The 27,265-nt window shown below is 36.6% G+C and overlaps 1 protein-coding gene across 1 annotated transcript; it reads right to left on the reverse strand.

Annotated features, from left to right (window-relative positions):
* Positions 1–2,595: 2,595 nt before the first annotated feature.
* On the reverse strand, positions 2,596–24,651 carry PPDPFL (pancreatic progenitor cell differentiation and proliferation factor like; the record flags this gene model as incomplete). Its single annotated transcript, XM_080364133.1, has 4 exons — positions 2,596–2,719; positions 23,373–23,472; positions 23,564–23,653; positions 24,597–24,651. 4 exons carry the CDS (start codon positions 24,649–24,651, stop codon positions 2,596–2,598), a joined length of 369 nt encoding a protein of 122 aa, XP_080220259.1.
* Positions 24,652–27,265: the final 2,614 nt, after the last annotated feature.

Genomic DNA, 27,265 nt, shown 5'->3' on the forward strand with positions numbered 1-27,265 from the left:
CCTCCAAGTTTTGAACACAGAGTAAAGATTGTTCTCTCAAGCCATCATTCTTCCAGTCCTCTTCAGACTGAGGTCTGCAGACAGCAAAGCTTTCGAACATTGTGTTGAAGGAAGCCTAATTTTCAGTCCATTTTAAGAAAACTTCAATGTTATTTGCAATGTTCCTTCTCCCCTGACAGTACAACATCTTGTTTTATCTACCCATATTTTAGTCTATCTTTAGTTTACATTGGATTATTTCTGTCTTTTTAAATGTTTATTTTCAGTCTTCAATTTAAACACACACTCTCCACCCATAAGGAAAAATATTTTAAAAAATTGTCTGTAGCTTTTCTCCCCATTTTCTTAACAGAAAATTATTGTGTTTGTCTAAGCTGTGTACCATTAAAATCAGCCCCCAAGTTTTTTTGTAAGATTGATATGTAATTTTGGGAAATAAGTTAAATTAAAATCAGAGTATGTGAGTAGGTGTTAGCATGTTTTATTTAAAGCAATTTGTGTTGCTTTCTAAATTTCAGCTGTAATATTCCATTTGATGTTACAGAACTCTTGACTAGTGTATTTATGTATTTGAAGTCTGTGTTACATTCCAAATTAATCAAAATGTCAATCATTTGTCACAACAGTCTGCTCTTTTTTTATCAGCTCTCTGTATTATTAGGTTGGAGATGCAATCACACTTGGTGCTGGCATTGGTGTGTACTTGATGTGCCTTCCTTTCCTATAGATCTGATACTTTCATGTGCATTGATGAAAAGCAACACACAGAGGTAAAATTAAATTATAATCTGTTGGCAAATCTACGCTGGCAAGCATTGACACTCCTGGCACTCATCTGACATTCTCGTGCTGGAAGAAATAACTGTTGCTTATCAATGATGTATTATAGATGGGCACAAACCAACTGTTGCACACACTCACAAATGAAAGGAGAAAACATTCATCGCTAAAGTGATCCCTCACCTCCCACTACATGCATGGCCTACATCTGTACTTAGTTTCAGACTCAAGGTCATAGAGGAGTGCCTGGAGTCAGCTGCTGCCACACTACCAGTAGAGACACAACTTGAAAACCAGAATTCCTGGTTTTCCTTATCTGGAAAGTCAGTTGGTTCCCTCACAATCAGAGCTTAGATGCCAGCCAGTAGGTTGTTGGTGTGAGTGATCAGGAGGTTGGGCTCAGCTAAAGCGGGGATGTCATCTGCATGGTTTTGTTATATCTGTGCTCTTTGGTACATAAGCCTCTTACTGGTTTCTAAATTCTGTTAAATGTCAGAGCCAGAATTTGTATCCTTATGGCATTAAAGCTTGGTTGATGAGAAATATATGTCATCCATGGAACTAAAACTTCCATAAAGAAATACTGCTAAACACAGACAGAGTTTCTCTCATAGCAAAGGAAGTTTGAAATTCAAGCCTGTATCTGCTAAATGCTTGCTAATTCAATAGCAGGTTAAATAACCTCTTCAAAATTAAAACTCAGCTCAACAGTCCATGAAAAGGACACATTTTTTTCATTCCAGCTAGTCAGGTTTGAAGGAATAGTAATTCATTTGGGGTAAATATAATCAGAGTACCTTCATTTTGCTAAAAGAATAGGTGACATGCTACCCTGTTTCATCTTTTCCTTAATAATACAAAGATATGTAAATTCAGACAGACCATTGATTACCATGGTTAGGGTACTATACACAAACAGGTGTGAGAAAAATAAAAGATGTGCTATGGCAGTTTTGAAGGGATGTCTGCATGGAGGGGTACAGTGCACCTGGCTGGGCATGAGAGGACATAAACACTGCACAGAGCACTGCGGGGTGTGCACGGGCACAGACAGATGTCATCCAGACGGAGTGTCCCAGACTGCCTCCAGGGACAGAGGGAGGGTGAGATGAAAGATCAGGTCTCCCACCTGTTTTTCCAGCTGGATCACAGAGATATATCTGAAGGCACCCTTGGGATGTCATAGCCTTATAGACAGGGTCATGGAGGGTCCGAAAGGACAATCTTTTAATTTTGGCCTTATCTTAACAGACTTGAAATATTTTGCTGCTCTTGTCCTAGGCAGAATATTTAGTATTATTTTCCATGTATAAAGTATGAAGAGAGTAAGAAACTCCATCAAATAAGTAATAGACTACTTCAGGTAAAGTAATAGTTAAGTTAAATATCAGTGTTACACTCATTTGTTTCACTGGCCCTCAGTCCTACCTTGTAGGCTTGAAGTTAACATATTAGTTTATGCAGAACTGTGGATCACAGTGCAGCACAGTTAATTCCTCAGCTATCTCTTTCAGATGAAAGTGGAGAATCTTCTGTTTGTATTACATATCTGGAAAGATTTTGGTTTTCATGTCAGCTTTTCTAAACAAAAATTGTTTAGGCTGTAGTAGTAACTCTGCAGGACACTTGACATTTTCCAAACAGAAGCCTATACTTCAAGGACTTTTTAGTCATAACATACTGTTTTAAAATATTTCCATCACAGATAATTGTGTGATTACCCAGGCTGTTAGGTTGTTTGTTTCTTGAGCATGCATGTTTGCTCAATGTTTGATGCAGTGCCATAGAGAATAAACAAAATGCTCAGTGCCACTGTTACTGTAGAGGTGTACAGCTCTCCGGAATAGGTAAATCAGAGGGCCTCCTCTTAAAGAACTCCTTCTGAAGGAGTTCTAAGCCACCAGAGACACACAGAGGTGCAAAAGGTGCTGAGAGCTTGCTAGGGAATAACAACAGAGAGAGAGAGTGTATAGACAAAAAGGTTACCGGTGGAAAATGCTATGCTCTGCTGCACATTTCAGATATGCCACAGATTCAAAAAGGTCATTGCCAAGAGCTGTTTCCTCTGTTGCAGGGACACAGTAAATGTGTGAAATGGCCCTGAGGGCAAGGCTGATAAGACTCAGTACAAACAAATTTAATCTCCTGGGTTTTTCTCTCTCCTTTCAGATTTGTTTGTTGTTCACTCCTGTAATAAAGATGTTAGTCACAGCAATTTGCAGGCAAAAATGTATTTTTGAAATAGGGAAGAAGACCAAGGAAAGAGAGTCGTTTAAGGAAATGGGTCTGTCAGCTGACACAGAAAAATAGTTGAATAAGAGAAGTTGAGCCTTTTTGCTTTCACAGGGAGAAGCAATGGCCAGGGTTTTAAAGTCTTCAGGCAAAGCTTTATGCTTAATCTTTCTGTCAGGTGTTAGCAGGAGCAGAGGGAGACTGATTTTCAGCAGGTACTTATTATCTTTAATAAATAGGACATACAACATAAACCAACACTGTTACAGCTTGATCACCACTTCAACCTTCCTTTATCTCTAGGTTCACCGCACATTTCTTAGACTGGTTAGTTTACACAGCGGAGTAAACAATATTTCTGTGCTTCTGAGCACCAAATCTGCATTTCAAACATGAAAAACTGCATTTGTGAGAGAAAATATCACAAGTCTTTCTATCTGAATGAGGAATAGATTTTGTGATGTGGTATGTCATATCCCTGTACTATCCAACAGGTGGATCTGTACCCCAACACAGTCCAGTTATCAGTATGCACATTTCCATCCAGATTGGGTAATCCTTTTTTAAAGTGCTGAGATTGCCAGATGGTTCTAATATTTTCCAGGGTTTGTCTGACATTTGTTTCCATGTAACCTAGTTATGGTTACTTAGAGAAAATAACTGACCTCACTGACTATTCATTTAAAAATAATGCAGCAGTGTCTGACGCTTTGAATTTTAATTCATGTTATTTCTGGTAAGTCATTGAAATAAGTCCGTATTATCAGGTAAGGCCTTGATCTGCAGACCTGCTTTTGAGGGAAAGTATGAGGAACCCTTGGATGATGGTACAAACCTGCTAGGATGAATCAAATCTTCAAGAACATACTTTTAGAAGACTTTTAAAAATAGATTACAACAATATAGAAAGCAGTGTCTAGTTTTAAAAATGTCCAATAAAGGATTTTGTATAATCCTTTTCCTTAAGAAGCCTATAGATGATATAAAGAACTTTCTTCTAGAAACTGCAGCTGGAATTTTAGTTCCTTATAGCCTGGAATATGTACCACCTAAACAGAGCTTCTCCTTTTTTAAAAAAATTGCCCCTGAAAAGTCAAGCTTTTGTTAAAGATACTAAACAAAAATATCTATGTTTTGCTAAAAATGGCATTACAAGTTGTAATAGAGAAGGTGCATGTGAATAGACAGGTGCTGAAGGATTAAGAACAAAATATCTTACTATGACCTGCAACTCATCCCTAATTGACAAAAACCAGGCCCAATGTGGGGTAAAAAAAGAGAAAGACTCAAGTGCACTTACAAAAGACTGACCTGTCCATGCAAAAATATCATGTGGAGCCAGGCTGTTGCATGGTGTTATGGGGCACCCAAGTCTTCTTTTGTTATGATAAAACAAGATGGGAGGGGATGAGAGGTGTAGAGAACAGAAAATGACAGTAAGTCTAGACTGTTGGCACCATGTACAGTCACAGATAATGGTAGACATTTCTAACAAGTTAGAGCAACGTCAGTATGGGGTTCCTTATGTCTTGTATGTAGAGGAAGTCCCAGTATTAAAAAAGGTGGTGCCCACAGAGCGAATAGCAATACAGAGACAAGGGAGTAAACACATACACATACATATTGCTGATCTGCATTAGTAGTCAATGGTCTTGCACCTTGATTTTCAGTGAAAAATGATATAGAAGAGGTTTAATATTCTGAAGGAAACTTATAATTAAACACTGATTTATGAGAGTTGTTTTAGTACATTTTGTTACACTGATGTGACTTAATGTTACTATTAGAGAACAGCACCCTTAGTGAGATGGTTTATGATCTCAGTATTTTGAAAGGGTTATTAAGCTCACATAATCATTTTTCTAAGCAACTTAAAGTAAAAAATAGGTGGTAGGTATCTGCAGCTGAGAAGTCACTTTTTATTTCAATAAAACTTTTTACTATGTGCTTAGTTAACTATAGCATTTGCAATTCCTTCACAGTCCTCTGAGAGTCTGATTGATTGTGACGTGGCTCCTGGATCAATACTACTGTAGCATACCAAACAGTTGCCAGTGTGAATTGTGCAATTGCTCTATAGAAATCAATCTGTTACTTTTCCCTGTCTTGTGGATATGCTAATTCAGCTTTTTTTTCTTTTTTCCTGGATGCAAAGCATTTCCTCCAAGAGTGATATCTGTGTATATGTAAAGTGCTTTCATTGGCATATTTTTTCTAAATACCTGAGTACTTAATGAACAAATTACATTGAGTACCAAAAATGGAAACCACAAGTAATTTATTTTGCTATAGTCTCCATCCAATATGAAAATTTTTCAAGATTCATGATACAGCACTGCATCTTTTGCTTGCTCTTCAGTTGTGGAATATTTATTTTCGTCACTGCTAGTCAGGTTATTAACCATTGCTTGAAGAAGCAGTCTTAAATAGCAGTTCCTTGTGGTTTCTTGTTTTGTGTAAGAGGCGTTTTTGCCTTGATGCCTCATTATATACCATTCTTTTAAAAGCTTCAGTAAATAATAGTATTTTGTGCTTGGAAAGAAAGGGCTGCAGTTTTCCTTATTATCTGTGGGAATTCATTAGTCCTTTGGAAGCTTTATGAGGCATTTTAAGATCAGCTAGTGAACAGAGAAAAAGTCTGCAGTCATCTCCTCAACAGAGATGCTTGTACATGATGTTCTATTTCAGTTTTTCTCTAAGGCTGTAGCTTTCATATCCACCTGAACAGTCTCACAATCAAACCAAGAAGGAGCAAAACTACATAAATATTACTGAGGCTTGATTTGTATTGTAGAAGCTGGAATGTACCTCCTAGCTAATCCTAGAGAGAACATGATGCTTTTTTAAAGCTCAACACCACAGACAAATTTAAAAAATATTTACTGTGGACCAGCTTTTTAACAGGACCTCACTGTATACAACAGAAGGTAAAGCTGAACAGGACAGATGCACTGCAACAGTATCTGTGCTATCAATTTTGCCTTCATTTTTAACTAGAATACGATGCAAGGTTGTTATGTTATTGATATTTTGAAAGTATTTCTCTTTTGAGCCACTGTATATTATGAAATTAAAATCTGAAACATATTTTTAAATTAAAAGGTATTTGTTATGGCAAGTTATTGTTTTCTACCCATTCTTTTGTTGAGATAAAACAAAACATTAAAAGTACTAGTTTCAGATTCTAATGAACTAAAACTGCTCTTCTGCAATGATGCCTACATACTATAATTATGTTCATTCAAGACAAAAATCTTTATTTGACTCATTCAGAAGTATTGCAGAAGCAAGCTATCACCTTTTTTTTTTGCAGGTTATAGTGTCAGAGAAAAGCCTCTGCTTCTCTAATGGCTAACAAGTCTTTAAACTCAGTATTAGAACATTCTACAGAGCAATGCAATGTAATATTTCTTTATGAAAATAATACTGTTGGTATAAGTCAAATTCTAGGTTTAAAGACATAGGGATAAAGACATTTTTAGAGTGCCCACATACACCATTAAAATTTATGTATTAAAATATATTTGGTTATAGAAACAATAAATTTAAATCATGCTTGTAACAGCAGCAGCCACAGGTGCTTTCAACAAGGGGAAGAACAAATAGTCTCAGTTGATGTTCAAATATTGAATATACAATCAAGCTAATTCTCAGGAATATACCAAATAGCTTGAGCACACACAGAAATATATGTAAGGTTTAATTCAATTCTTTTAAAGTCTTTTTGCATGTCCATATTACTAGTTGTACTTAATAGTCATGCAAAATAAATAGAAAATTAGATTACTAAGAAAAACTATTCCAATAACTGCTTCAAAAAGGTGTCATACAAAATGAATATATGCAAAAATAAATTTATTAAGCTTGAATTTAATGAGACTTACAAGAACATCTTTATCTTATATAATATCTGTATCATTAGATGTTATTGTTTAAACAGGAGAAAAAGGTAGTGCTTAAAATAAGAAAATAAATCTTGGTAATAAGCAAAGCTTATTTGGATATGCTTATATCTTTAAACATCCTGACACCTCAAAGAGTACAGTTGCCTGTCACCAGTCCAGATCAATGCAGGCAAAGCTGTGAAGTCTGATCATGAAATAGGTGCTTACAGCTAACTTTTTACTGGATTCTTCCTGTGTCTGTTTTTTTCTTTAGCAAAAATTTCACTTTGAGAACTGTTTCTTTTATGACATTATTTATCTTTCTAGCCCTCATAAGGGGAAAAAATGAAGTACCTTTCTTGCTTTGGGTGATGATAGACTTAAGAATACTGTTTCCAAGGTTAGTTGTGGAATACAAAGCAAATAACTTAATTACTAAGATTGCTTTTTTTTTTTTTGTAAAAAGTGGTATTGTGACAAGTATGTATTAAAGCAGAAACCACTTCAACTTGCTGTATGCTACATCCCATCAAACCAGTTTATCGTACGTATTGAATGCCTCTGCCTGCTCTTAAAGATTCAGTTTTAAACCACCCAGGACTTACTAGCAGCACAAAAAGTTTCTGAATAAACTTAATTTCCTTGACATTACAGAGGCTGAGCACAGCTTTGACTGTGGGCTATGAAACTGCTATTGAGGTCAGCCAAAATTCTGTACTCTTACTACAGATCAAGACTGCATGTCAAAGTGTCTAGTGCTAAATTGTATCTTTTCTACATGGGTACAAAAGGAGAAAAGCATAGCAACACTTCATGTAGCATCTATTGAGAACAGGTGTGTGGAGTCTCTACAATGAAAAGCCAAAAGAAGTTCAAATTTCTGACCATGTGAAAATGTCCATACTTCAAATATATTCCTTCGAAGTGTAAAGAGTAGCCATAATTCCCACTGATAGTTTAGTTTTAACACGTTACTGCTTCCTACAACTCTGGCAGTTGTTGAGAGGAGGTGTAGGAATTGTCACCCTGAGTTAGACAGCAATGCCCATCATCTATCAGATAAATTGAAGATGACAGCTTTCAACTTCTTCTGCTCTGTGCCCTGGCCCTCATGAGTCTCACAACAGTTCTGTCTGCCTGTGAAGAGAGAGACACAGGCAGACTATGAGAGAGGTAAGTTTCCTGTGGGTTGGATGGGTCCATTTTCTACCTTAAGCTCTAGAGTTTTTAGCTTTCATGATATAAATCTACATGGATGGGTGAAGACAAGTTAAGGTAAACTCAGCTCCTAATAGCTAATACTCCAGAGCTCCCAAAGCTCATTTAAAGAGCTAAGCATTTCTTCCCTACAGTTCATTATAGCACATGAACACTGCAGAAATGATTTCTCACTCATCTATAGGAGACTTATTGACACTACTTTTATTTAACCTTCAATAGTACCTTAATTGTGCTTTTCAGTTGCAAACAGAGACCACAAGAGAGATGTCTTTGAAGGAACAGATGTAGAATTTTTAGGCAGACCTCTAATTTGGCAAATCAATGACCAGCATATATTTTAAGATGTGTGGTTTTAAGTACACAGAGCTGAAAATGTGGACCTATGATCTATGGCTATCTCACAATGGCTATATCTGAAATTAGGGTAAATAATATCATGGAAAAAAAAGTGAAATATTTTGTGACAGGACCTAAATTCAGCCAAAGCCTTGAGAGGAATCTATCTGCTATTTTTCTTAAGGAGAACATGTCAAAAGGAACACAAGATAGAATAGCTTTCTAAGCATGGCAAGTTACTGATCTCTGTGCAGATCAAAATAAAATGCTTTGGGAACACATGTATCCTTCATAACCAGTGGGCCCTGGCAGGCTACTTCAAACTTAGTCTCAGTCCAGCAGGTTCCAGTGGCATTTGAGGTTGCGGGAAATAACATCCCCAGAGGCTCCATAGGCAGCATCTGTCTTTTCATCAACTTGGACACCTGACTGTAAATGTGCTCCTCGTTGTAGCTTCCTTTCCACATCTCCTCTGTTTGTTCCCACCCAATAGCCTTGAAGTTCACACGTATACCCTCTGGCACACACAATGAAGAGTCTTTCCCATGGCTAATTCATCCACCTGTAGAGGTACTGTAATATATACCAAATCAATAATAGTGATTACTTCTTCTGGAGATAAGACTCCTAATAAAGTGATATGCATAAACATCAGAGCGTATCTAAATTTCCTTTAATTCAGTAAATTTCCGGTCTCAGTAATGATCTCACCAAGTTAAATTAATTCAATAGTTCTATTTTATTTAATCCTCACAAGCTCTTTCTCTGTGTGTGTCAATGAGATGTTTCTTTTCAGAAAGATTAATGAATATTGCACAGTGTTTGTGTATACACAAGGTATGATAGAGCTAAACTGTTTTAATTAAGTCATGATTATTATTTCAGAAGTTCCTGAAGGCAATAAATAGTGTCAAGCATGCACAGCTGATCACAATTAGTTTAAAATCTTGTTTGTTGCCTTAATTTGTGAGTTTACTTAGGGGATGAGGGACTTTAAAGCCACTAGTATGGAATGGTTTCAAAATATTATAAACTGATGGATTTTAATGTTTCAAAGGAGATGGCCTTCAAGACTTATAAAGAGTAAGTTCACTTCTTTTACATATTTCTAATATGCATGTAGGTAATTTTAGGTACTGCATGAATAACAAAGCCTTGGCAGGATCTGAGAATGGGATTTTCTGTTCAATTTCTTAAATTCTTCTACAATGCTCTATAAGCAATGGGTTTTGATACTTCTAATAAATGTTGTAATATCAAAGCCTGTGGAAAATCAACTTATTTCAGTTCATTTGTGTATAATTACTTATTTCTAGGAGAAGAAGTGCATCAGATTTCCATAAAATGATGAGTTATTTCTGGCTCCACATCCTGAACACAAGAAAGTCACCAATCAAAGATAGACCCGTTTGCTTTCTTCTTAAACTAGCTTTTTTTTCAAGGAGGTGAGAGGAAGAAACAGTTTAGAAATCTATCTGTTTCTCTTTAGGAACAACAGAAAACCTTTAGAAAAGTTTTCAAAAATAGAAAAATCAAAGAAAGGGAGATAAGGGAGACTAAAACAAAGTTAAATTCTCTTAGTGAAGTGATCATAATTTTGTTGAAATATTTGAGTTGTCTTTTGAAAGGGAACGGGGAGAAGAGATGAAAGAAAAGGCAAGTTGTGTTTGTCTGGTCTAAAGTATTTTTTTTTTAGTCAGAACAAGAGAAGAACAAGAAGTCAGAACAAGATAAGAAGTGTTAATATCAGACCTGAGAATCCTAACCATTGAAAATTTGGTGAGAATGGGTTTTCACAAAAAGAAAAAATATGTTTCATCTCAGATTTTTCTAAAGTAAAAAAGTTTTCTCACTATTTGGACATATAAAAACAGCTTCCGCTCCATGTTACTTCATGTAGTCTTTCAAAGGAGAGCTCTCATACATCAAGGAGTCCTAAAACATTATCAATATTATAAAAGTTCAGCTTTACAGCAGGTATCATACCCAGTGCTTGACCAGAAGGATTGTTCTTTGCATCTATAGACAGTTCAAAAATACTCTGATTCCAAGTATTTGACAGCAGATCTAAAGTATGTCTAATACTCTTCAGTCTCTTCAGTCATGCACGAGAGCAAAGGCTGGTAATATTACTTTTCACAGGCAGAGCACAGGTCTACACTTCTTCAGAGCTTTTGAGGTCTAGCTTCACTTTTTCAGAAGTAGCTTCAGATCTAAAACAACCTACCATGGACTAGTATTAGTTAGATTCATAATTACTGGAAGTTTAGTGAAGCAAAATAAAAATTTTTAAAGTAAACTCTAATTTTGAGATAATCAGTCAAGAATTTAATCTCGGGAGGCGTAATAGAACTACAAGTTCTGAAATTTACAGTATTCTGATAAAAAATTACTATATTCAAAACCACTACAAATATTTCTAATAAAACAGTACAGCATTTTACTGCCTATGGAAATGGAGACAGGGGGCAATGACTGTAGATTAGCCTAGATTAAAAAGTTAATGTGATTTCTACTTTGGATCTGGTTCAGACATGGCCCATGTCTACACTAACATCAAGCCACATCCTTGAAGACAGCTATTCTACATCTGCCATGTTTGTAACTCTAATTCTTGATTAAGTGCTGATGTAGCCCTGAGAAGCTGCTTTGCAGTTTAAGAGCAGTTGATATGTTGTTGATATCATGTTGATGTCATGCAGTTGATGTTGATGCATCATGATGTTGATATGCAGTTGATATCATGTTGACTGGATTCAAGCAATTAAAGCCTCATCAGCTTAAAAAGAAAACTATGCACATAGTAATCATTGTTCCTGTCCACAGTTAATTCCTTTTAACTGAAGACAGCTGGTTTGCATAAACTAGATACAGGAAAGCTGGTCACTTCCTTGGTTGTCTCCCTGCCAGGGCTGTTTTCCCCACCTTATTAATGTTGTCATCTTTAGTTGTTTTATATGTAAGCTAGCTATTAACTTCCAGCAACGATCTCTGAATTAGTCTAAAGGTTTGTATTTATTATGTCAGTTGTTGCACATTTTTTATTGAGCTAACCTCTCTCATTCTTTCCCTGCTCTTGATATTTCTATTTTTTTCTTTTTTTTTGCAAATTAATATTTTTTTTTTTGTATATTATATCTGGCCAAAGTCACCAGCTGAAATAGGTACTTAAATGTGGGTGATATAGGTGATTCTGTATACACAGAGTATGTGAAAATTACACAGAAAAACAAAGTCCTCGAGTCTAAATGTTAACGTATTTTTTTATTTTGCTATGTGGATTATGATTTAATAAAGTGATAGACAAATTATGATGAAAACAAAACATCCCTCTGTGCTGATAGAGGATTCAGTCCTGTTGCACCTGATTTGGAAAGGTTAAAAATTAAGAAATATAGGAATCACCTTGTGATGGTGTGTGAACATCACTGAACTGACTTTTTATTTGAAGGTGAACGTTTTGCTTTTCTTATACTAATAATACATGATCATAGCTTTCTCCAGATGTGCCTTGGCTATTCTAATGTTTTATTCTCCATAGTTCTCAGAAATGTGATTTTTTAACTGTTGTTCAACTTTCACTTTTTTCCTTAATTAATTTCAAAATTGACTATTAATTTCTTAAAGGGGACTCATATGCTGCATGTTAATTTTGTGGAATTATGTCTGGTTACTATGCTGAATAAGTCTGCAAAAAAATTCTCTCACAACAAAGACAGAGGTCTTTGCTGTGTCAAAAGCCATTTGATTTGCATTCCTGAAGTAGAGATCTTACCTAAGCTCTTGGGGAAATATTGTTCATGTGCTCTTGGATGAGTTTTCAGTGAGAGCAGATTTCACTCCCATGTCTTCACATGGCTTAAGAAAGTGGTAGATGCAGAACCTAATTGCCACAAATCCTTATACAAAGTTGGCTTAGAAGGTCCCATGAAACAAACCATTGAAGTTCTTGAAAAATAGAGAGATAATGCTTCAGACCAAAATCATGGACATCAGGTACTTTGCTTATTTAGCCTTGCTGATCTCATGCTTCTTCTCTGGTACTCTGAATTGAGGTGTTTTTTTGAGGAGTGTATGACAGCCACAGGTTCAATGCTCAATCAGGCTGGTCTTCAAAAGTTTGGTCTGAAAATTGCACTCTTGTACAGGCATGAGCACGTAAATTATTAGGAAATATGGACCAAGTTAGGTATCTATGTATAAATTTTGAACAGTGGAAGGGCAATTAAAAACTATGATTTATAAACTGTATACTGCATAAAAACCTGAATAAATTGGACAGATATCATCTAACCTGGACTAATTCAGATGGCTGTCTGAAAACCACATTATTCAGTTCATAAAGACAAGTGAGGGCATGACATTATTAGAAGTGTCATCTTCTGAAAAGGTTATGAAACACTTTTAGTCATTAAAAGGTCACGTGGCTTTTTTCAGCTGAAGATATACAGAAATCAGTTATTAAAACTAAAGTAATTCCAATAATATTTTTTCCCCTCTGCATTTCACAAATGTCCTTCCTATGCTATGTTGGTACCTGGCAATAAGCATGTAAATGAGTGACCACAATCAACAACTGACAGGCCATTTCATTTGGTTTTCTGTTTGTTTAACAAAATTATACTAGGATAGCAATATCTCACATCTCTACTTTTTCCCCTCTAGTCTACGCTGAAGAAGTGATTTTTCAATTTAATGCCATAAAAAAACCTCGCACATAATTTATTCTAGGGTAAAATGTGCTTTAGAATTCTTTTAGGGTAGGAGATGGCTGAACTATGGTAAGTTATTTAGATTAGCTGCTGTACCTGCAATACCTGCAGTATTTGAAACTGCCATGTTGGCTCCTCAGTGATGTATTTTCACAAAATCTAGTCATTCCTGTAGTTGTAAGCATACACACTCAGAAATCCATGTAAGGAATGACAAGGGCTCAGTAATACCCACTTCCACATTGTGTTAATTCTAACAGCAAAATGATAAGGTATTTATATGAAAAAATAAGAGTAATGACACATTATGGCACTAAAAAAAAATGCTTACATAAATACATGATAACACACTATACCAAGTAGTGTATCCTGGGCACAGCTATTGCACTTAGTCATTTTGTGGGTGGATTCTCTTCCCACTATGGAAGAGCAATTAGACCCAGCAGGTGAAACTTTTGAGTCCTAAATCCACCAATAAAAGAAAATCCCATTATAAGAGACTTGTAGCAATGTTGAGCACCTTTCCAACTTCACTGATTTTCATTTTTGGTGAATTGTCCAAAATATGATGATTGTATGAAAAGTAAGGCCATACTTGTCTACGGCAAATTATATGTTTAAGAATAAATGCATCTTTAAGCTACAGAAACTTTAAAAAGTTTAATATCTGCTTTAATGTGTAATGATACCAAGACAATGTTTCTCCTGAAATATACTTCATTACAGGGCTGACCTCTTGCAGTAGGCTAGAGGTGAGGGTTTTGTTATTGTTATTACTATGATAATTATCATTAGTTTAGTAGAAATAAGATTCAATATTGAGCAAAGAACAAGATAGCCACAACAGAAAGCTTTCATAACTGAGTCTTATTGTGTTATAAGACACAGACTATTACCATCAGATAAAAGAACTAGACATCTTGAGCCAACAGAGTTGATGAAAAGTAGCTTTGACATAGATACCAGTTTTTATAAATTATCCTATGACTTAAGGTCATTACTACTTCTGTGGATAGCACTGCAGATTTTAATGCGGTGTTCAGTTAAAGTTTTATCAGACGGTCATGCAGAATATTGGGAACATCTCTGGACTTGTTGATTCTATTTGATTTACTTAGGGACCATTTAACTTATCTGTGGTTTCCTCAGCCACAGGGCAGTCCAAGATAGACACAAAAGGGTGATGATATAATATACACACAGCCCTGCTTGATCAACCATTGAAAAATAAAACAACATGTGTTTCGTAGAAAAACAGCCTGCTTGAGTTCATGTTAATGATTCTGAATCCAGTGGGTCTGTGAGGACATCTTCCATAATACAGGCCAGGAAACTTCACTCTGTAAATAAGAAGAATTCTTTTAATATACCACCTGATCAATAAAACAAAACAAACAAACAAAAAATCCAAAACACAAACAAATTTTAAAAACCTCACATACAAAAAAACCCCTCTTTTTCTCCAAAATCATGGACAATCTCACTAGTTCTGCAACAAGAAATTTGACATGTTAGGTTCAGACCCTAAATGAGCCTACAGATTTTTCTCTCTGATAATCTGCAGTGGCTATTGAGAGTTTGTCTTATTCACCCTCCCTGCATCCTCTCAGCCTGCCTACTTGATGCTTCGAGTCTGAGACATCACTGTGTGTGCTATTTATTGAAAGGAAGGGAGAATTAAGCCCCCATATGCAACTTACTACAACCATAAATGTTACTTTCTCAGAGATCAGTAAAATCCTTGCTGCCTCTGATGTTGCAGGTTAATGTTGAATCCAACTTATTCTTCACACTACATTTCCTTGTAACGGTCACTTTTATGGCCAGTAAAAATGTTTTGACATGTATGTTTTCTTTTCTTTCACTGAAATAATTTAGATTTTTTAAAAATTATGTTTGCCCTCAAACCAATAACTTTTTAATTAAATACACACTTGGGATATATATCAAGAAGTTTTTGCTTTCTTGATGCCCATCACCATGTTCCACATAAAGACTTAATCCACTTTAACGTAAAATGTGCATTATACCAGGGTGGATAGAGGGAGGAAAAAGACACCAATTTCTGAGAAGACTAGTGCATAAAAGAGGTCTCAAACAAAATGTCCACTAGCCATCACAGGAACATGTCATGTCAATGTATTCCAGGGACGTTATTTTTCAGCCAAAAGGCCAAAGTTTTATTGAGGTGAAAGACTGTGTCAAAATGCTACCTTCTTTTTTACAGTGAGGCTCTGGGTTCTTTCAATCAATATTCCTTACTTGAGATTTGGTTCAGTATAAATGATACCAGTGTCTGGTCTTCCTGAGCTTCCAATATGGTCTACATTATTTCCTGACCACAGCAAAACACCTTGGTTGTGGTGTTTGTTTGTTTGTTTGTTTTTAACCAGAGACAGAAAGATGTATGTCCTGAAGATAGGCTGATCCATTCTAACATTCTAAGATTAAAGGGATTGCTGTTTGCTCTGTCTGCCCTCTACATCTCGTTTCTGTATTATTCCTGTGTTTGTTTGGTTTGGTGTTATTTTTGTTGAGGACTTTTTTGCCCTTTTTTTTTTTTTTTTAATTAGTGCTTAGAGCAACAGGTGTAGAGGAGAGTGAATGAGTATTGACATAAACTTAACCTCTGTGATCCTTTGAGCCATAGCAACTGTGACAGAATGCTCCCTCCTTCAGTATGCAAGAAGTAGGCACATCCTCCTCTCTCTCTGCTACTTGAGGCTAACAGCTTCTTTTGTTTGGCCCCAGAGCACCCATGCCATTAGGAGAAGGGAGTGCTGAGGTGCCACTGAGCCGCTGGGCAACTGTGGCCAGTGTGGGGGATGTTTGGAGGCTTCAGGGGCACCCATAGCCAGTGTGGGGGTGCAGAGAAGCTTCTAGAATGCCTACAGTCAGGTCTGATCAGCCAATATAAAAATGGGATTCTCGTCGAGACTCGCCCATTGTCGTGGGTCTCTCGGAGCACGAGCAAGATGCTGCCGCCGAGAGCACCCCTCCCCGGGATGGAGACTGCGCTTGCCTTGCCGACACGGGTGTGAGTAAAACTTCTTGCAGGATTGCGAGTATATTTATACTTTCAGTGCTCAATATGAGCACGTGTAAAATTAATCCTTGCATAATCACAGGTGTATTTTCCTTCCGTGTACATATGCACATGTAACTTTCCATGCACATTTGCACACGTACTTTCCATACTTAATACAAGCACGTGTACTTTCGGTGCACATTTGCACGAGTAACTTTCCATGCTCAATACGAGCACGTGTATAAATTATTTCCTCACACAATTGCAAGTGTATTTTCCTCCCGTGCTTCCACATAAGCACGTGTAATATTCTGTGCACATTTGCACGTGTAAGTAAATTAACCCTTGCAGGATTGTGAGTGTATTATAAACTTACCCTCACACAATCACGAGTGTACACTTTCCGTACTCACTATGAGTACATGTATCTCTTTTAAAATAATCCCACACCGTCTTCAGGCAAGTGTGTACTTCTCTGGGACGGCTCCGGCATTGTTTTGGGTGAAGCTACGTGCATGCCTGTGGACCGCCTGTTGTATTAGTTGCTGCCCCTTAATAATATTCCTCAACTGATATCCGAACCTGTATTTAAGTCACTTTTGGAGTGCTAAAACCCTTTTTCTCACCGGTTTAATAAAAGTTAGTTTGGACCCTGTTGTCCCTTAAACTAACCTCGGCGTGCCTCCGTGACAGCAACATATACCATAACTACAATTAGGATTTTAAGTAGGTGTGAATGACTATCACAACTGTTTACTTCATGACCTTTTGATTTTTTCACTTCAAATGTAGCATCAGTTAATTTACATTTATTTATTATGAGAAGCACTTTTGATCTCCGTGGATTTCAGCATTACTTTCAGTTTAAATCTCAAATGACTTTCCTGTTTGAGGGCTGAACAGTATGCTGTGAGCATAAGCAAGTTAAATATATGAAGGATGCAGTATTTGACTGATATTGTACAAAAAAAGGCCTGTTCTCAGTTGAGGAATGTTTTGGCCAATAAATTGTAGTCTTACTCTTTACAAGTCTTCCTATAAAACAAATGCTGTGGATGTTTTAATGTACAAAAAGAAATTAAAGGAAATTCATTTTCAGAATTAGTCATAAAGCCCTCATATGATATTACAATGCCTAGCAGTTGATGCCTTTCAAGATTAAAGTCCAATGCTATGTTGTAAAAATGCAGAACAAAAATCAGTCCTTACATGAGAAAGTTATAGTCTACACACATTTATCTCAGAAAATCTGAGCTGACCCGCTTAGTCACTGGAGCCCTGTTTTAATGGTGTGTAGGTGTTTAAAAAGTGTTTACACCAAAAGCTGCCCCCTCCAGACAGCACTCCTGTTACATTCTCAGTGTGGTGACAGGTAAACAGAGAACAAACAGGTCTCCCACTAGATACATTAAGCAATAATGGCATAAGATTAATGTAGGACAATAATTACGACAACCACAAAAATAAGTAGTGAAAGTAACAATCTGTTTGCTTAATGTATTTCAGCTTGTCATTCTTTTGCAATGAATTTAGAAAGAAATACAAAGCAACTAATACTTCACATAGAAAAACATGTTTCTGGAAAGCACAGAACAAGAAAAAGGAGGGGGTTTTGGGTTTTTTTTCTGCAAATTGATCATGTATTTTGCAGGCACGCATTTCAGTGTGACAGAACATGAAGGGATTAGTACATACAACGTATATTTACCTTGTGTGATTCAGTAGCTATTCTAGATTTCATCTGAACTTAAACATATGGTTGGTCTGAGCCGGAGTCATGACAGTATTAAATTAACCTGGTTAAAATATCATGGGAAAATACCTATTCAAAGGAACTGATATAATTGTGTATTTAACCCTAGTATTATCCTTTCAGTTCTGGACTATTATGAGACAGTGAAACTTGTAATTTAGAGGTTCTTAGAATGATATATCTAAAATAGGTTTATTGTAAGAATCTAGTATAGGTTCCAAATTTCTATTCAAAATTTAAAGTGTATTTTGGAGGATGAAGCAGTATATAACGTGACAACAAAATTAAACACAAAAATTGCACAGTACAGGTCATCAACGAAAGGATTGAAATTTATTTTAAAATGAAATTTCAAAAAACTTGAATTGATGTGTCATTTCATACAAGTAGCTAGTTGTAATGGGTAGAAGCCTTCAAACCTATTACTATTTGAGATACTAAGAAATCTTTTCATTAAATTTCATTTTCAAGTGAGTTGAGTCAAAGGCTATAGTTTAGGGTCCAGGATTTCAAACTGGCCAACATTTTTATGCCTTCTCAAAATGACATCATCACCCTTTTTCTTCACATTTGGCTTACTTAGTAGTTTGCATGTCCTCACCTAATCTGAAATAAGGAAAGTACAGAGTGGGAAACATACTCTAACAGCCTGGCTCTTAGCTTTCACTCACAGAAGCAAAAAGCATATTTCCAGCTGCTTCCACCTATTGATCCACTCCCATTGTGCTGAAATTCTTCCTGAAGTTGGTATAGCTGGGGATTAAACAAAATGATACCATCTCTTCAGAAATTACTGTGAAAAGAGAAGGTGGAATCAGCACTTTTTTTGCTAGTTATTTGAACCATGCATTCCTGACTAACCCCCGAACTCCTGCTCACAGAGAAATTTAAGTTGACAGCAATGGGGAAGATTTTTAAAGGTGAATGTGATCAGCCATTGAAAATTTTACTAGGGTGTTTTACAGACTCTCCATCACTGACTACTTCAAAGTAAGGATGAGATGGTTTTTTGCTTGTTGCAAAATGAGCAACAGAGAAAACAAACCAACCAACCACAACCTGAATAACATCTCTTTCAAAAATTATTCCAAATATCAATGCATTTGTCCTGGACATCCTTACCTCAGAATGCCCAGGAGATGATCCCAGTAGTGTGACTGACATCCAGCTAGTGCTGTCAGTCCTCTTCTGTTATGATGAAGCCTGTACCTTGGTGCCTTTCAAAAAATGACAAAACATTTTTATCTTGCACTCAATACTGCTACCTCAGCTAAACAAGTAAAGTGAGACTGTGAGTGTTGTTTTGTGGGCATAGGTGAAATTTCATTTTACTGAAGCAAAAGTTGGCAAAGTTTTAGGGAGATGTAGTCACTGACATAGCTAAGAAAAGCAACAGCTCTTTGAGTCTACCAGCCCTTTCTTTTCCAGTTTTGAGCTGATCTAATAAAGATATTGTATCTCTCTCCAAATCATGTCTTGTTGTGGCTACAAGAAATGTTATAATTCTATTTGCAAGCAAAAATCAATACAGTGTCTCTGAACATACCACTGAGTATTGTAACTGGGAGCTGAATCTTCTGTTTTGGCATAGGCTTGGGAAACAGAGCTTTCTCTACTTTCTGAGAGACACAGAAGTGGAAAAAAAAAAAAATGCTTTTCCTCTGACTTCCTCCCAATATACTGACCTGATTCTCTTTCCTACTAATGATAGCTTCTTTGTATTACAAAGACCTATCATCCAGTGATTACATACAGTATATTTCACATCTGATACTGCCAGAACAGCTTAAAATGGCATATGACAGAGTGCATGACAAGAGAAATATGACAGAATCCCTCCACCACTGAGGAGTCAGCCAGGACAACAAACATGATCATGGTCAAAATTTCACCAGCTGTGAATGCAATAGTCTGAGAAATGTTTTGCAAACAACATTAATCCCAGTACAAATGTCTGAATGAACTCTGCTTGGGTCTTCCTTTGCAGAAGAGCTGAGAAATGACAATAAGACAGAGTCTGCTTCCAAAAAGAAATAATGCATGCTTAGTTAATATAATGGAGGGGAGGAAAACAATATTTGCACATTGTAAAATATCAGAAAGTTGTAATATCACAAACAGAAATTGCTCTTCTGAAGAAGTTACAAAGAAATGCTAAAGCACATTGGTTATGGGAGTCTTAATCACTGCATGTATTAGAAAAAAATTATGTATTCTAAATAACTCAAGTTGAGTTTGATTTTGCAGTTCGATTTGCTGTTCATTCTCATCTTGAAAACCTGTTTATTTAAATGGGCCCATTTATCACACTTGATTCTGCAGAAAAGGCTAGTATACTAAAAATGAAACCCTTGTTTCATAGCAAAAGCTATAGTCCTTACAGTTAATCCTTGCTATTGTCCATCCACTATACATAGTTTATATATATATATATATATACACATATACACACACATTTTCTGGTTGTTTTTTTTTTTTTTTTTCCCTAATTCTAAGCTGCATTCAAGCTATACAAGTATAGTTTATCCTCCATACTTCATTCACCTTCTGTTTAAATCATGTAATTTTTGGCTTTTTCCCAAAAACAAAACAAAAAAACACAAAAAAACCCAACCAAATAATTATATTGACATTTAATTCAAGAAAACTGTCATTTTCTTATTACCATGATAGAACAAAATGCAGCCCTTTTATAGCAAGTATTCTCCTACAAGTTGGTCATACCAGCATTAGGTGTTACTTAAGAGAGTTGATCCATTGCACAGTAACTATGCTTCAAAGACCTGGCACAAATAACTATAATCTGGCACTGGTGCTGCTCCAATGCTGAGCTGACCACAGTAAGAGGTGATGGGGATGGCAAGGGCACCTCTCCAGAAGAGTTTTCCATCATCATAACACTGTTACAAAAAATAGTTCATAGAGCTTAAACAGATGAAAGCAAACAATATGCAGTCCTCTTCCTCTTGTTCTTCCAGATTTCCCATAATAAAAACCAAACAAGCTACAAAACACACACACAAAAGCAGACTTTTTTGTGGGTCTTACCAGCTTATCAGTATGTTCTGCAGCCCACTTTCTGACTATAGAAGAACGGAAGCAGCTTCAGCTCAGAGCACAACATGGAAGCTTGTTAACACAATTTTCCAATGTTTCTGAATCCTGTATTTCTCATGTACAATAAGGGCTATATAATTTCTTTTTTCTATGGCTTCAAGTCACAATTGTCTCCATTCAGCAAGCTGTCTGAGCATTTTTCCCCTCCTTCACACCATGATGTTACAAACAAAGGTGTTAGGGTCTTACATTATTCCTTTTTAACCTGACAGACTTCAAGCAACACACACCCTTATCTGGTAAATCTGAATTTTACTAATTCTCCACCATTTAAAACAAACAAAACACACCACACACCCCACACACAAAACCACACCCACAAACAAACAAACCCCCACCACAACACACCACACACCCAAAACCACTCATCAACTGCAGCACAATCAACACCAAAGATCAGTTTGTTATTAGAGGCCAAAAATAAGTCAGACCAAATACTGATTAAATCTTTATTATTAAAAACATCTTGGTATAAAAAAATAGAGTAGTTCTTTCTGTACACTTAGAGAAAAAAGAAACATGAAACTACACAACAGCAGTAAAGTAAAATACATAAGTTAATTTAAAACTCCTGAAACTATATTTTCAGAATTGTGGGTTTTGCTGTTGTCTTGTGCCATGTATTTACTGTCTCAACTGAAACTATAAGCTTCCTGAAGCAGCCACTTCATACACTTTGGAGTTCTATGCATAACCATGACAACCATTTACCTATAATGAAAAAATATTTGCTATATTAACATTTACTATTGTTAGCTCACCCAGTGATGGACAAATGTTAGGTAGGTTTAGTGACAGTACATCAAAAAGTTTCATAGGTAATTTACAGAAATTGTATCATCCAGCCAAATACTTGTTATTTTCTATGACCTCTGATGCACTTAAGTCATAGTCAGTAGAATACACAATCTGATATACTCCTTTGCAACACTGAAAACCAAATGAAGCTATGATACAGTATCTTTCAAGAGCATGAATCACAAAGGTAGATTTGGTTAATAACAGTAATGTGATCACTTTGAGTTGAACACTTTGCCAGACTTAGCACATAACTAAACTGACAGACAGCAGGGAATATTGACAGGATTAGTCACTTGAGAACAAGGAGTACTTTAATCTACAGCAAAGCAGGTGAGAGTAATCTAAAACAGAGCTAGGAGGATCAGCTCTGATTAAGGTCAGTGTTCGCTAGGATTACTGGTTTCTTGTCTTTCTTCTATTCCACCCCCAAATACCAACATGCATACATATGAATAAGAGTCGTACCTGAGTATTTGAGATGGGGATTTACACACCCTGCTCAAAGAGACCAAACTGATTACTGTTTATTTGTATAACTTGGCTTTCTAAAAGTAAAGCTATTAATATTATTATCTTGTAAACTTACTCCATGTAACTGGTACACAAATACTTGATGAAAAACTTGTGCCACAGAGCTTACTACCTACTCTGGACTATATGCTTGAATCTTGTTGACATCAGTGTGACTGCCTATAGAGCTGATATTGTAAAGGTAACATTTAACACTATTGCCTACTGCAAAGTAATTCAATACACACACTTCTCCTTTTACTGTCATTTTTCACTAGCTATCCAAGTATGTCATCAGGATATTTAATCCAAGTAACTTCCATTAAAGAGGCACCTCAAATTATAGCAACCCTAATGAACAAGGAAGGCCACAGACACGTCCATTAAGCCATATCACTTAAGCTACTGAAAAATATTTTGAAAATACAGTTTTCTACCATTCTAGAGGTTTTGTTTTCTTCTTGCAGCAGAACCCAGACACTAGGAAGATCCCAAGCCTCTTGGAAAAAGAAGAGTCTGTATGTAGTATCTCAGTCAGTAAAGCCAGCATGGTGTCATATTCAACTGTTGGTACTGCAGAAATATATATTAAAAAAGTCATGAGTATGTTTATATTTTCCTCAAAGATATTTATCTGCCTAAGTATTTTGGAACACATTCATATCAACTTTTAAACATAAAGTAAAATGGGTCAACTGCATAAATGCGTGCACCAATGCTGTAGAAAGAGGATTAAATCAGTATTACTACAAATACAGAACAGTTATAGACACTAGTACCTGCTTAATGTCAAGTAGCATATGCATTCACTTATTAAAATGAAAACATGGAAAGCTTCTATAACCCGACTCTTCTTACAGTACCTTTTATTTAAATCAACAAAATAACATTGCACTCCCCAGATTGTTTTCACTAACTACAACTTATTTACTAACACTTTCACTAATAGGAAAATTTAAAGAATAAGTTATCCCCTTCATTTTAAAAACAGGACTCACCTGCTTGCTGATAGTGTTTTTCTGCCAACATTTGATGGAGATGGTTCACAATGGAAAAAGCTTTTCATCCACCAATATTTATCAACTAATTCAGGTAACTCTGCAAAAGGAGAAAAAGCCCACATCATTAGACACTGTCTGAATAACAAACAGGCAAAACCCAAACACTGTTTCAAAGAAGGGAACAATACCATTAAATGCTTTGTCCTGGTCTGTAATGTTCACAGGATCCAAACAGCAGGAGGAGCTGGGAGAAAAACTGGATTCAGAGTTCTGTGTTGCTGTTCACGGAAAACAGATACACACATAGTTTGTTGTTTGGTTTTGTTTAAAAAAAAAACAAACAAAACACACACACCACACAAAACAGAGTTTCAAGAGAGTACACTATTTCCATGCCAAGAATTTGCTCAGACTTGCTGCTGTCTTGGAGAAAGCAATCTAAAAGGTAAATTTACCTTGCTACAAAGCATAACTTCTATAACTTCTACATTATTTACATTATTCCACTACTGTTTATTTCTTAGTCTACCTATTGTTTAGTTAAAAGCATTCTGAGATCTGTTTGCATAACTTTCAGTGAAATTGGTGACAAATCTTATGATCATGTACAAATGAGTCTATTCTTGAATATTCCACTTCAAAATAACCTGATTACTATACTTTCCATTATGATACAACTAAATACTGTAATCACATTACAGTGTTCTTCCTGTATAAAGGGATCCTAATACACCAGATGTAATCTCAAAACTGTGACTATCTCACATATTTAGAAACAAAATTGTGAGTTGGTTTTGTGCTCTAAGCATGCAAAGTACACAACAAAATACAACTAGAAACCATAACTTTCTGGGCTAATGTTTTTTCTATGTCATGTTTTAAAATATTATTAAAAAAAAAAAAAAAAGCAACCAACAAAACTCCAAACAAACCCCCAACATATCCTTAATGAACAATTCAAAAAAAAAAAAAAAAGTAGATGAACAACCAGAAACAGATGCTCATTAAAACTGAAGCTCCTTGTCATCATGAAAAACTCTCCAACTAAGAACTACCAGACAAAGACACATCATCCAGAAGCCACCTTAAGCACTTTCTGATTTTTTCATAAGTGATAACAATCCGGACATCGGCTCGGGGGCAGGGTGCGTATGGAGGGGTGCTCAGCCTCCCTTCTCCAGAGAAACCCCCCAGGCAACTGCCGTCCCCCCGAGCACTCACTTCTGTAGTACTGTTTCTTGGCCAGGAGGCAGCTGGCGGAGGGTACCGAGGCCATGGCAGCGACGAGACGAGAACACCGCCTCTCTCCGGGAGGAGCCTGCGGGGGGAACAACGCGTTTCACCGGGGGAGCCGCGCCCGGCGGAAAAGAGCGGCCCGGGGCCCCCGACACCGCCGCAGCTGCTCCCCGGTCCCGGCGGCTCACCTGCGTCGCCCAGAGAAAGGAGGCAGACGTTCACAGGGAGCACCGGGGCCGCGCTTCTTCTCCACAGCCAGTACCTCCGGCCCCCCGGGCCGTCCCTATATGGGTCGCGGCGGCCGGCGGCCCGCCCCGGGGGCGGTGTGGCGGGACGGGAGGGAGCCAGCCCCCATCATGCTGCCGCACAGCAGCGGGCCCCCGGCTTCGGGTCCTGGTCACCTGGGTACCTCATCCCGACTGCTATCTCTGAGCACTTTCTGGAGTGCATTAAGTGCGGACGGAGAGCTGCTGACTTAATTAATGATTCTCACCCCTATGGGGAAGGATTAAAGGGGGATGAAATAGACAGGTACTTGTTTCAGTAGAGATTTTTACTTTGATGACAAATATCCATATTACTGTACACATACATGAGAGAAAGTGAAGTCAAAGCACGGATTTCCAGTCTCGCAGTAATAAGTGAAAGCTGTGATCATCTAAAGTTTTGGTAAAGTTAGAACTAAGTGCCAGGTAGAATGAGTAAGTTATTTATTCCCATAGATAAATGCACAACTCTAAATTGTAATCCTATCTCATGGCAAAACTTGTCCTACAATATGTTAATTCACCTTTCAGAGTTGACAACAGAAAAATTAACAGTTTTAACTCTTTGAATTGTTCCTGCTCCACAAGGAAATACTTTTTCACAGGAGGAGTTGTGGGAAAGAACGTGGCCACGTGTGGTGTGTAATACCATTTTGCTGCAATATATCTGACTACTTCAGTAGCGTATCCTATCTCAAATGATGCAAAGCCAAGGCATTCTATTATCTTCAGTACACAAGTGGGAATCCTGAGATCCAAAAGAGCTAAGATCAAAAAAATCCACCAAGCTTAGGTGTCTCATATGAAAGCAGTCTAGGTCTTCATTTTTTTATATAACATAATGCCACACTTCATTTACCCACTTATAGCTCTTATTCTCTTCAGATCCAAATTTAAGTACTCAGCATTTGGATAAATCAGATTCTCATTAGCAATTGAAAAAACTGGTTAGTGGCCACCTATGATAAATGTAAGTAACTCACATAGCATCAATTACGAACTCAGGGGCAAGGTTATAATTCAGGTTTCAAGACAGTATTCAATTCCCTTGACCACTGAACTGTTCTTTTCTCCCTGGAAGCCTTTGCTGCATTCCTTACTCACTTTTCTACTTCTATCATACACATGGAAGAAGTCCTACTAAATGCACTCTATAACCTGCTTAACTTCAGAAACTCAGTTCATATCCATGTTTTCTGGCAAAAGAGGTAGGGCTCCTATTAAATAAATAGTACATAACCCCCAATTTTTAAAAAAATGCATTTAAAGAAGGAACATTTTCAGCCTTTTCATTATTATTGCAACCTTAACAAGTGTTCATTTAACATTTGTGTATGCATAGCTATAAAATGAACTAAACATTAAATTATATGTGATCTCATGAATTATGGATACTTATCAAAAGTATAACTTGAATTTAAAAATTAAATCAGTATGACCAATTAAATTAATGAATTTCCCACCCAGTCATGCCAGGATTACTTGGTATAACCCTCTTTTAGATATTAGAAGTAAAAAAAAAATCTCAGTCACAACAACAAAAACAAAAGAACAGTTTATACTGAGCTTCACCTTGAAGCTGGCCTGTTAATTATTCACTAGACAAGGTATATCTACTAAACTTAGCTACTCTTTCAGTTCTTGGAATATCTGTGAGCATCATAACAACATTTTTGAGCACACATTTTGGGTGCTTTCTTCCATGCACTTTTGTGATTTTTTTTTACTTTTCCTTTTTACTTAACCTTGTGAAAGAGTAGTGCAGCATGGGAAATTGTACAGTGTTACTTCATGGCTGCATCAATTTAATGATTGTATGGTTACGTTGACATTAATGTTTAGACAGATGTGAACAACTTCAATTACAGTATCTTTCCACATGCATATGCAGAAAGGTACATTTTTGGCACACGAGGGTAGAATGTTCCCTCGTCCCAAGCTTCTGGAAGAGCAGATTTTAGATGTTTTCTTTGCCCAGTCTTATTGCCTATCCACAATTAATATTTCAATCAAATTTTGTACAGAAAATATAAATCACTCTCATCTGAAGGGAATAGTGTCTTTATTTGACAGGAGGACTCTATGTGAGAAGACTGAACTTCTCTGGGTAGTATTTTGTAATGGATGTGTTAACATTTTCAGCAAAATTTCAGAAATGTTTCCTTCATGCATCTTTCAGTACCTCCAAGTATTCACTGTCTCAACAAATTATTTTGCATACTTGTACTGTCAAATTTTGAAAGGAGTCTGTAAAAAGAGGCTTTCATTAAAGGAATTAAGTAGCTCTCCTGTGTAAAGTAACAAACCTTCCCTATGCAAAAATCAGTTCTCAAAACCTTCTTGGTTTGTTAGCTACTTCCAAGGAGTAGTGCCATCGCTTACTCTTTT

The sequence above is a fragment of the Nesoenas mayeri genome, assembly GCF_963082525.1.
Source record: "Nesoenas mayeri genome assembly, chromosome: 2".
NCBI classification, from domain to species: Eukaryota; Metazoa; Chordata; class Aves; order Columbiformes; family Columbidae; genus Nesoenas; species Nesoenas mayeri.